At 37.9% G+C, this 12,155-nt stretch overlaps 2 protein-coding genes across 2 annotated transcripts; both read left to right on the forward strand.

The window, feature by feature from the left end:
- The first annotated feature begins 168 nt into the window (after positions 1–168).
- SDG14 (SET domain protein 14) lies at positions 169–9,645 on the forward strand. Its single transcript, XM_011094734.3, has 23 exons — positions 169–1,650; positions 1,996–2,051; positions 2,125–2,317; positions 2,723–2,851; positions 2,946–3,014; positions 3,140–3,208; positions 3,314–3,405; positions 3,491–3,583; positions 3,880–4,015; positions 4,385–4,457; positions 4,566–4,665; positions 4,756–4,880; positions 4,976–5,121; positions 5,456–5,560; positions 6,721–6,785; positions 7,371–7,590; positions 7,717–7,806; positions 7,926–7,982; positions 8,147–8,236; positions 8,372–8,458; positions 8,810–8,884; positions 9,149–9,249; positions 9,356–9,645. Exons 1-23 carry the CDS (start codon positions 769–771, stop codon positions 9,444–9,446), a joined length of 3,144 nt encoding a protein of 1,047 aa, XP_011093036.2. The 5' UTR covers positions 169–768; the 3' UTR covers positions 9,447–9,645.
- Positions 9,646–9,791: 146 nt separating this feature from the next.
- Positions 9,792–11,843, forward strand: LOC105173136 (putative RING-H2 finger protein ATL21A). Its single transcript, XM_020697726.2, has 2 exons — positions 9,792–10,948; positions 11,083–11,843. The coding sequence occupies exons 1-2, from the start codon at positions 10,318–10,320 to the stop codon at positions 11,562–11,564; spliced, it is 1,113 nt and encodes a 370-aa protein (XP_020553385.1). The 5' UTR covers positions 9,792–10,317; the 3' UTR covers positions 11,565–11,843.
- The last annotated feature ends 312 nt before the right edge of the window (positions 11,844–12,155 follow it).

The following is a 12,155-nucleotide window of genomic DNA, read 5'->3' on the forward strand; positions in this document are numbered from 1 at the left end:
GTAGAAAATTCAAACAATTCAGCCCAAACCATTCAAGCCGAAAACCCAGACATGGCAGTTGCTTACTTCATCCGTAACACAGAGAAGCCCTCAGTGCCGCCAATAAAAATCGGACACGTATGTCAACGCTTCCCGGTAACACAAAACTTCTGTGCTACCTAGCTTCGGCTCCAACATTTTGGGCCTTGGCGCGATCCTTGCTGCAAAATCTTGGAGCCAAAGCTTCCCCCAAAATTTCAATTGAATCTGCCCATCCAAATATTTTGGATTATTTGGTTTGAAAATTAAATAAAAAAGAAAATCCCTTTATGCCTCCATTCATATACACACAAACAACCTACTCATACAATTCTCTTTTGGGATTTGGTCTGAATTTAGAGCAAATTTTCGATTATTTCTGTGATTCGTCAGAATTTCTCATTCGTTCTTCCTCCTTTCATGTATTTTTTTTTTTGGTTTTTAATTTTCCTTCCCGTGTGAAGATTTTGATCTGCATGTAAAATTCGTTTCGGAAAATCGAGTTCGAGGGTGAATTGTTTTCTCTGGTCTTTAGATTTTTTCGGTTTGAGTTCTTAATTCTTAATTAGGGCTGTATAGATAGTTCTAGGTCGTAGTTTGTTGTTAAATCTCAGTGAGTAATAATCGGGATTTATTTGAAGGGCATTTGGATAGATATCTATTTTGATATTTCCGGTGGGGATCGGGAATTAGGGTTTGTCTCGGTTTTGGGTTTTTTTGCGATGGGTGAATCTGATTGGTGACGAGGAGATGATCGGGAAACGGCCGAGGAAAGTTGGAATGCCGAAACTTAAGCGTTGCTCAGCGGAGAAAGAAGAAATCATTGGTGGCGACGACGTTGAAGAATCATGCTCCACTGCTGTTGATTGTAAGACGATGAAGAAGCAAGCGACTCAGTGTTTTACAGTTCCTGTAGTTCAATTAGAAAGCGAGAACATTGATCGCTCAAGCTATTGCCCACCGACTGGGGTGTCATCATCATGCAACGGCAAAGCTATTTCCGTGGCTCAGAGGGTTTCTAAGAATAAGCCTCCATTGTTGAAGTCTTCCAGAGGGCGTAGGCAGGTTCTTCCTATGAAATTTAGCGACTCGGTTTTGCACTCGTGGAAGAAAGAAAAGTCAGAGTGTTCTGATGATTTGAAGAGCTGTTTAGCAGATAATAATGAATATGCTCAGAATGTGCCTCGTAATAAGAAGTTAAAAAGGGAAGAGTCGTCTGCATCTTATGATGACATATATTTAGTCAAGAAACCTCGAATTGAGAGGCCATTGGACTTCCGGTTGAAAAATATAATTTTAGAGCCCTATCCTAGTTCGCAGAGTTCAGTGATGTCAGTTAATGAAGGGAATTCTTGTGTTTCTCCCATGGTGGAAAGTGGTGGTAACATAAATGGACATGCAGGATCCAAAAAATCAGTGAAGGAGAAAGTGGTTGAAAAGAAGGCCGATTTTTATGAGCCTGGTGATTTTGTGATGGGAGATATAGTTTGGGCTAAATGTGGGAAGAATTTCCCTGCTTGGCCTGCTATTGTAATTGACCCCCTCTGGCAAGCTCCTGAGGCAGTACTGCGAGCTTGTGTTCCTGGCACTCTTTGTGTTATGTTCTACGGGTACTCCAGAAATGGACAAAGGGTAATTTCCTCTCATGACACTGGGGGTTATGCATGATTGTTTTACTTAGAAAGTTACACTATGTGGTGAACATTTTGTACATACATAGGGATATCTGAGAAATGCTATGAGCAACTGCAGCTGGTGCAACAGCTCAAGTTTTTGCACTTGCCAAGGATTACTGAAGGTCTTGGTCGGTTTTTTTTTTTTTTTTTGGGGGGCGGGGGGTTTAGTTCATGCACAGAGACATGTTTATCATGATGTCATTCAATACTGTGATTCTTTTCATAAGCAATGATATACAGGAGCTTGCCCTTTTTTCTGGCCTGTAAAGGTATCCGTATCTGATCTTGTTACTTTAAGCAGGATTATGCTTGGATAAAAGCGGGAATGGTTTTTCCTTTTCATGAATACATGGGCAGGTGAATATAGTGTTGAATTTTGTTTTAACTATGGTAAGTGAGGAAAGCAGGTATGTAAATTTGTTTGGTTTAGGTTTCAGGGGCAGACTAAGTTGTATGGTAGCAAGCCCAGTGATTTCCACCTGGCTATAGAGGAGGCAATTTTAGCAGAAAATGGCTACGCCGATTCAACCATGGAGACTGGCCAGGAAACATTGCCTGTCACAAATCATGGCAGTGCTGAAGCCACTGGTTCAAATCAGGAGTCAGAATGTACCATTCAGCAGGCAAGTCTCAATTGCTCTTGACTATTCTATTGTTGTAAGAACAGAAAATATCTGAATCTTGCTTGGTGATAGATGGTACATTTAAATTCTTACAGTTTCCATTAGAAATCAGTTATCAAGATTTTCTACGTCAAATTTTTGTGGTGAAGTGTCACCGCTAGGGTTACTCATTGTACATTTACATTAAATATCTAATGTTAAAAATGCTTTTTAAGGTTCCAAGGTATTGGGTGATTAATAGATTGAGCATAGTTTACTGAAGTAGACAGGTAGCAGTATATTTTTCAAATCATGCCTTACCTTTTCTTACCTTGTAAAATCTCCTGCTGCTTTGCAAATTCCAAGATGTCCCGGTCTGAAAATATTCTGAGTGGTTTGTCAAGTTCGTTGTGGACTGTGTTGCAGGATATTTTTGATACAAGAAAAGACACCCGAAGATGTGGCAGCTGTGGCTTGATATTTCCTTGCAGAATGGTGAAGAGAATGAAGGATACAACAGCCAAGGCTTATTTTTTGTGTGAACATTGTATTAAGGTTAGTCAATAGCGTATATTGGTTGCTATCTAGCTACAGATTCCTTATAGTTATTTTTGAATATATTTTTATTTGGAAAGTGCTATGGTTGCAGTTAAGGAAATCAAAACAATACTGTGGTGTTTGCAAGAAAATTTGGCATCATTCTGATGGTGGCAGTTGGGTGAGATTATCTGTATTTCTGATCTTTCTTTTTGTATGTCTATGTGTGTGCATGTGGCATGTTCTTGTCTACTTACTATTAATTGACTTATTCCCTTTTCACTTTGTGCAAACTATTTTTGTTAGGTATGTTGCGACAGTTGTGATGTTTGGGTCCATGCTGAATGTGCCGAAATTTCTACCAACCTTTTGAAGGTCTGCCTACAAATCTAATATATTAAGATGGATTTCATGCTATTCTGAAGTCTTGGCTTGCGACCAAGATATGATGTGTAACATTTGACATGTTAATGTTTGTAGGATCTGAAAAATGTTGATTACTTCTGCCCTGAATGCAAAGGAAAGCCGGCATCTGAATCATTTCCTTTGGATAAACGACAGCTTTATCTCAGGTACCCATTTTGCTGCACCTGTCATTTATCTAGTTATGTTTGTTGAAAGGACTTGCTGACTTGTGTTCATGCTGGTATGCACCAGGCCAGCTGAAAAACTTGCAAGCAAAATGCTGCCTGACAACATAACAGTTGTCTGCAACGGTGTGGAAGGGATTTATTATCCAAGTCTTCATTTGTAAGTTCTAAGTTCCATAAAAAAGGTTTTTATTTTTAATTTAGTGAGCTGGCCATCACAGTTTCTCTGCATTAATTAATAACTGTTCATGACATGGTAGCCTAAAGCATCCACATCCCGTGGCTTCCCTTTATGAAATTTCATGTTCATCTTTTATTATGATCTTAAAAGACTCATGTCATGTCAGTTGTACTTTAGTCCTTGTATACGGTTAAAGCTCATCATACACCCTGGATGAATTGTTAGACTACTGCAATTGATCTATTTATTTAGTCTTTTCCTCTTCTCACTCTCAGGGTTCAGTGTGTTTGTGGTTCATGTGGCACAAGGAAATATGGGCTCAGTGAGTGGGAACGACATACAGGATGCAGAGCGAAGAAATGGAAACATAGCGTAAAAGTGAAGGGGTCTAATATGCCACTTGAAAAATGGGTTTGTTACTGTACCCCCATATTCCAAATTTTGTCACTTCTCTGCTGTGTCATTTATCGTATGTTTAGTTGGTCTTTTGTTATCCATAAAGCTTTTGTCAATTACCATTGGTGGTCAGACAATGCTGAAAAAATGAAAGATCAACAAGTATGAAAATTTAGGTATATCCCCTTATATAATGCCTGGGGTCTTCCACCTTTTTCTACTGCTCCATTGTTGCCTGAGTTTAACATTCTTGGTATTCCTGGCCATTCTCTTAACAGAAATTGTAAAAGGCTCTTGTATATCCAACGTCAAATGGCTGAAGTATATTCATAATTCATGGAATTTAAGTTCTTAATTCTGTCTACTAAAAACAGTGTGGTGCAGATGACAGAGTACAACGTGCACTGCTTCAATCCTATGCGGTTGGATAAGAAGCAGCTTTTTGCTTTTCTGAAAGGTTGTAGCTTGGGCTGCTTTAGTGCACCACATTTATTTTTTCTTTATGAAACATTTGCCATTTGTAAAGTACATGAGATACAATATCTTACTAGTCTAACTTTGACAGAAAACTACAAACCTGTTCATGCGAAGTGGACCACAGAACGATGTGCTATTTGTAGATGGGTTGAAGACTGGGACTACAACAAAATAATAATATGCAACAGGTGTGAAATTCTGCAGTCACATTTGTGTAGCTCATAGACTCCTCGGGGATGATCTTTCCTGTTATTCTAAGATGTTACTTTGTGGTTCAGATGTCAAATAGCAGTACATCAAGAATGCTATGGAGTAAGGAACACACAGGATTTTGCTTCGTGGGTTTGCCGGGCATGTGAAACCCCAGAAGTTGAGAGGGAATGTTGTCTGTGTCCTGTCAAAGGCATGTCACTTGACATAGCTTGATTTTTCCTGAGTTAAGATGATATATGGTTTATTGTTTTCCTTGATTCTTCTAACTGAAAACTGCATTTTCAGGAGGTGCATTAAAGCCAACTGATGTAGAATCTCTATGGGTTCATGTTACGTGTGCGTGGTTCCGGCCAGAAATTGCTTTCTCAAATGCAGAGAAAATGGAGCCTGCTGTTGGACTTTTTAGAATTCCACCAAGCTCATTCACTAAGGTAGAATCTTTCAGAGGATCGACATATTGTTGATTAGCTCTAGAATCTTTTCGTTGCTCTTTCGGAAGGCCCTCTTGAAAATGTGTGGAACTGATTAAATGACTAGTATTAGGGTAGTATTCAGAATTGTATAATTTATAGAAGAACACTTAAGAATTATATTTTCATCATGCTTTCTTTTTAGTAACTCTGCATCTGCTGCAAATTTACTTCTCATCCATATAACTGAAGTGTGTTTCGTTTTCTTGCCATTAGTTAAATATTTCATTGTTTTCATCTGAAATGGTCTTTTGCTGTATTTTTTTCTTAAATTGTTTTGATTGTAAATATGCAGGCATGCGTTATTTGCAAGCAGATTCATGGTTCTTGCATGCAATGTTGCAAGTGTGCCACCTATTTCCATGCTACGTGTGCATCTCGTGCCGGATATTGCATGGAAGTAAGTTGATTTTTTTCTTTCCACTATTTGTTAACACTGACATCCTCTTGACCATGTATATCTACCCATATACATCTTTAAGTCCTTGTAGCTACTTTAGGGATCTTCCTAGAGTTGCTTTGTGGATCTCTTGTGTAATTTTTGGATTATTTCCACCTTGATCAGTAAGTGGAACTGACCTGAAAAGACAATCTTGAGCCCAAGTTATAGGTTTGATCTATAATGTAATTTAATTGATCAGGGTGCTGGGAGGATACATTTTGATAACTCTGCTACATCGTGTTTCACTCCTTCGCATATTGAAGGAAATTGATTTTCTGGATGGCAGAGATAGCTCCATGTAGAAAGGGTAAAAAAGATTTAGAATCTCCTTCCTGTGATGTTCTAGGATAAAAGGCATTAGTGGATTTCTTGCTCAAAAACTGAATCGAAGATCTAAAATGAACTGTACGTAACAGCTCCACTGTGACTGGTCCATAAATTTGATTATTTTTCAGAGAATTGAAGAAAGCTTGGGGAAGGTCATTTGGTTACTGAGTGATTTTGAGGAAAATAATATCTTGCAGTATATGGAAGTGAGTTGAACAGAAAGCATTATTCATTCCAATGTTGGGAGTGAACCAAGAATTAACGACATTTTCTTTCAGTATCATGTGTATCGATAGATAAAAGACTGAAGAAAGCTTGGAAAAGGTCATTTGCTAGAGTTATCTTGAGGAAAATTGTATCTTGGAGTAATGTATGGAAGTAAGTCGAACAGAAAGCATTATTATTCATTTATTCCAATGTTGGAAATGAATAAGTAATTAATGAAAATTTCTTTTCGTATCATGTATATCAATAGAAAAACAAATGCGATTGAAGTTTGGTTCCTATTGATGGTAATGTGAGACAAGTGAGATAATTTCTTGTGTATGAATGTAAAATATGGTTGATTTCAGCAGACTTAGCTTCTTAATTGGTCGGGGTAATTTTGTTTTGTTATGCTAGAAAAGAAAGAAATCAACTTTTAGTAATATGCTTTTCCTCTGGGGTCCTTTTTTATAATTCTCTATTCTGTATATAAAAGCACACTGTCAGACAGATGGTTGCTGTTTTAGTTCTTTCTTTGTCTTTTTTTCTTGGGTGATTGCTTTTTGAGTAATTTACCTTAAATCCAGTTGCATTGCTTGGAGAAGAATGGGATGCAGATAACCAAATGGATATCGTACTGTGCTGTTCACAGGTATGGTTAAGTGCCACACTGTTTTTGTTCGGACCTATCCGCACACATCCTCATGCATCTTTATAATCGTGTGTTCATGTGTTCAATATGAATTTACACAATTTCATGTAGAAATATGTGCTGTCAATTGTATGCACCTCTTGTGTGTGTATATTGGAAAGACACACCATATATGTGTAACAAATACACACATGCGCGTACATTATGTTGATGCATGTGACGTGTGTTCCATATGTGTTTTTGCAAGTAAGATTCAGTTAGAAGAAAAGTGATCAGTTTGTATTATTAGTAAACCTAGATTAGGCAGGAGGATCTAATATACGCACCATGAATGATTAAGGACATGAATTATTGTGATTTTTGTTTTTAGGACAAATCTAATGCATGCTAGGGATCGATTTGTCAACTTCAAACTTCATGAAAGTTAGTCAGAGGTTGTTGCTTGCATCAACTACAGTTGTAAATGATAGCCAATTTTCTAGAGAAAAGACTACTGTCTCCTTTTCATTGTTTTGACGTTCCTTTTAGATCAAGAGCTTATACTTGTTATGTGGCCGGTTTTCTAAATATACAATGTTGTCTCAGGATACCTAGCTCAGAGAATGTACTCGTGATTCAGACACCACATGGCGTTTTCTCTAACAGAAGTTTGCTCCAAAGCCAGTATCAAGAACAATGCTTGAGAGGTTCAAGGCTCATCTCATCAAGGACTGCTGAATGCTCTGATTCATCTCCTGCTGATACAGATGAATTTGAAGCAATGTCTGCTGCGAGGTGCCGCATTTATAAGCCTTCAAAAGTGAAGGTAGTGTGATCATGCACCTGTCCTGTGCAAAATATTTGCCCTGGACCGTTAGGAGAATATTTATGTTTACTCAAGGTTATATGTATCACTTTTTCTTGTCTCACCATGCTTATTTGCTCTCAATAGAAAATTGGACAAGAGTCAGTATTTCACCGCGTGATGGGGCCTAGTCACCACTCTCTACATGATATAGATCGTTTAACTTCACATGACAAAGTAATTTGTTTCCTTCATATTGTGTTCTGTAACAAAAATAATTTTCTGGCTTTGAGTAATTTCTTTTTTGTCAAGACTTATTTAACTTATTTGCTTGCTCCTCTTCTGTCATTGTTAAGGCTCTTGATGAGGCAAAAGCATTTTCAACATTCAGAGAACGGCTAGAGCATTTAAAGGTGAATAACTCTTTTCTGCATGTCTCATATATCATTTATGCATTTTGGTTTTATCGCTCATCTGTCCTGTCTCCCAACCCGGCCAGCCCCACCCCCAACCCCTGTAGAAATATTCTGTAATTTCTCATATATTTATTGACAAGTGTACTTTTTTTATGCTTCAGAGGACCGAAATATATCGGGTTTGTTTTGGTAAATCAAGGATACATGGATGGGGCCTCTTTGCTAGGCAAAGCATTCAAGAAGGAGAAATGGTAGTATTTTAAATCCTCTTGTTTTTCTATTAACAATATAGAATACATGGGCGCAACCGCGTTCCCATACTTCTTGTTTATGATGCTGCCATGCTACCTTCCTCACCTCACTAGTCAATTTCTGCTCTTCTCCAGGTTGTTGAATATCGTGGTGAGCAGGTGAGACGTAGCGTCGCTGACCTAAGGGAGGCACGTTATAGATCGGAGGGCAAAGATTGCTATGTGAGTCTATTCTTCATCGCTCTCTAGTTATATGCAAATATGTCTGGACATCTGGTGCATATGTATGAGCTGACTTGTTAATTTTTGAAGAGCTAGAGATTCATATGTCTATTCTTGTTTTTGTCTTCCTGGGTTCATTCATCTAAAGTGGATGTTGGGGACATAAGATTCTTTTCCTGTATATGGACCACAATAATCAGTCTTTATGAAGTAAAAGGATGCAAAATAAAGTTAATTGTTCTGATTCCAGATGCTGCTATCATGTTGTGCTAGCTTTACATTGATTTCACTCAACTATTCTGTATGTGCCTCTGAGCATGTTATAAATGTCTGATGTAATGCATTATCCAGCTTTTTAAGATCAGTGAGGAAGTGGTCATTGATGCGACAAATAAGGGGAACATAGCTCGCCTCATTAATCATTCGGTATGCTCTTCTTCTATGTTCTATTTGAGATTTCTTTTATGGTTATATTCATATTTATCTTGGATCACAATTGTATTAATACTGCATTTTCTCAGCACGCCTGGGGAATTATAGTGCTCAGCATTATCTTGATCTTATGACACACTTCACTACTTATCTGCCTAATGTTGGATGAAATGTGGAAACATGAGAATGGTTTTCTTTTGGAATTCTTCCTTGTATGATACTCTTGTGACAATTTATAAACTCGTGGACGTGATGCAGTGCATGCCTAACTGTTATGCGAGGATTATGAGTATGGGTGAAGAAGAGAGCCGGATAGTTCTTATAGCTAAAACCAATGTTTCAGCTGGCGATGAGCTAACGTATGAATACTTCTCTTTGTCCTTAACCATGCCACTGATCCCCTTCCAAGGCAGGAATATGATATTTAATCTAATATTACTAACTCTTTCCTGCATTGTCTAACAGGTACGACTACTTGTTTGATCCTGATGAGCGTGAGGAGGTTAAAGTCCCTTGCTTGTGTAATTCTCCCAACTGCAGGAAATTTTTGAACTAAAAATCAACTTTTGTATAGCTGCTGAGACTGACAGGACTGACCCTTTTCTCATAGAAGAGTATTGGTGACTTTACAGCAGTAGTTGTTTTTATAGTTTCCATTTTCCAAAGTTGTAATTGCCATATAATGTCCATTATTTTGCAATTGTAATGCATTAACAAATAAATGATCAATTCATGAGCTATGTGCCGTCTGCCAATTTTTTCTTTCCTTATTTAGTTATAGACATAACTGTGAGTGTTGCTTTTTCATCTGCCCCTAGAAGTGAACTAACAGACTAACCAATTGGTTTATTTACCAGTGAGAATTTACAGAGACCTTCATTGAGAAGGATTGGTGGTTTTCTTTTTCCTTCTTTATTACGTGAGGTCATGTGATATGCTGTATTGACTCACGGCTCATATATATGTTTGTACAAGAATCTATTTATTTATTTTTATAATATGCAAGATGTATTTATTATTTAGTATATTATGTCCCAAAAATTTCACCCGGGTTATATTTTCTCAATTTTTTTTTACTTTTAAGTTACATTTGAGTCTTAAATTTTTTATGGGAAACATGATTCGCCAGTTGCATTTACCACCAATTTGCAAGAGAAATGAAGGTAATAATTGCATGGACAACTCTTTTCGTATGAAATGGTGGTTGAGAATTTGTGTTCATCCCTCCGACAAACCAAACATGACGAATCATCAGAAACAAACAACATCGGTGCTGATAAATCAAGGTAATTATTTCTTACAACTAGTCCTTAACTTTAGTAAACTGGAATGATGCCAACACGACACTAATTGTAGTTTCTTGTTCCTTAGGGGAGTCTACAAGACAAACATACATCTCCACTGCACTAATCTTGCACCCAATTGACATGGGACTTTGTTCAAAATTGCTGCTGTTAACTTTCTTGAGTATTTCTGTTATCCATGGGGGGGCTCATTGTCCATCTTCTTACTGTGGAAAGAGCACATTAAGCATACACTATCCATTCAGATTAGACAACCAAATCTCCACAACTGATTGCGCCTATGTCAATCTGACTTGCAACATGACTCAGAGCACAACCATTGTTAACCTTGAGAATTCAGGTGATTTCTACGTGCAAAATATCGACTATATTGAAAGATACATACAACTCTCTGACCCTGGCAATTGCCTCACCAGAAGGCTTATGAACTTCAGCCTTGCATCTTCTCCTTTCAAGGCGGAAAACGTCAATAATTACGCCTTTTACATCTGTCCTTTGGATCCCCAGGTTTTGAGTCATCATGTTTACCCTATCGGCTGCTTGAGCAACACCACTAATATAACGATAGCCACTCGTCAACTGCCAAGAGAATTCCTGGAAGGCACTTATGGCTGCAGGCATATTGGCACTTGGCAAATTCCAGTTACTCCTGACCAGCTTGATTATGATGGATACTATGATGAAGTTTTCTTGTTCTTGACATGGGATGTTGTTGCGTGCAAAGAGTGTGAAGGAAGTGGTGATCAAAAATCAGGTAAGGAATTCTCTTGAGTCTTCATGGTGTCTAAATATCATGTTTTTCAGAAATGCAGGCCTATAACTATTCCGTGTCTAATCTGAAAAGGGATGTAATCATCGTTTTACCTAACCTTCGAACTTTTTCTGCAGATGAATCGGGAGCTAAGTCACTAACCAAAATAGTTGCAATGGCCTCAAGTTTGCCAGTTCTTATTATTACTGCCTTTAGCTGCTTCTCAGTTTTTTGCTTGCATTTATTGAGGATGATCAGAGAAAAATACGAAGCTGATTCAGCTTCAGCAGCAGCAGCAACTTCGACCACCACGCCAACTCCTCAAACCACCATGGTCACCATTATGCCACTCCCATCCACCACTAGTAACACCGGTCTCGACGAGTCCAAAATTATGGCATGTACAGAAATAATTGTTCTTAGTGACAGTGGTGAAACCATCCCAAGTGGTAATAACAACACATGCTCGATATGCTTAGAAAACTACTGTGAGAAAGAGACAATACGGATCATAAGTAAATGTGGCCATTGCTTTCATGCTACCTGCATTCAGCAATGGTTAGGAAAGAACAGCACTTGTCCTGTCTGCAGGACTTCTCTTTCTGATGTTGTCTTGTAACACAATTCAAATTTTCAGTAACTCCTGGTGTAATTTTTCAGAAAGAGTTATACTAATGACTTATCCACTTTTGTGCAAGTTGGTCGTTTGAAAGTACTCGTGTGCAAAAACGTAACCATACAATTTGAAGGTGAAATAATTACGTGGTTCGACCAAATAAGACACAAGAAAAATGTTTCACTTTTCTAGTATAAGAGTACCATGAATGTAGATCTGCAACTCATAGAGATTTCTTAATTCTTTCGTTCTTGTAACTCTTGCAAACAAATAAGAAGTTTGGCTACTTAATCATACACTATAGATTCTTAAGGTCAGGCTATCAGACTCAGTTTTCATTCAAGAATTAGAGCTTTATGGGAGCCCCCATGAGAACGTTATAAGCAGCTTTCCATGAACATTACAAGCTGTGCTGTTATCATCGTTTCCATCATTTAGCAGCCATACGAGTACATGACTCGACAGCAAATCACATTAAATTACCTACTGAATAAGAATACAGAAGTTCGTCACATAAACTATAAGTTTTTCTTTAATTTGTTGCCTTGGTGCAATTGATATTACTTCCATGCATTCACGGTGCATTCTACACGT

Source organism: Sesamum indicum, linkage group LG11 (genome assembly GCF_026168435.1).
Source record: "Sesamum indicum cultivar Baizhima isolate 11 linkage group LG11, ASM2616843v1, whole genome shotgun sequence".
Lineage (NCBI taxonomy): Eukaryota > Viridiplantae > Streptophyta > Magnoliopsida > Lamiales > Pedaliaceae > Sesamum > Sesamum indicum.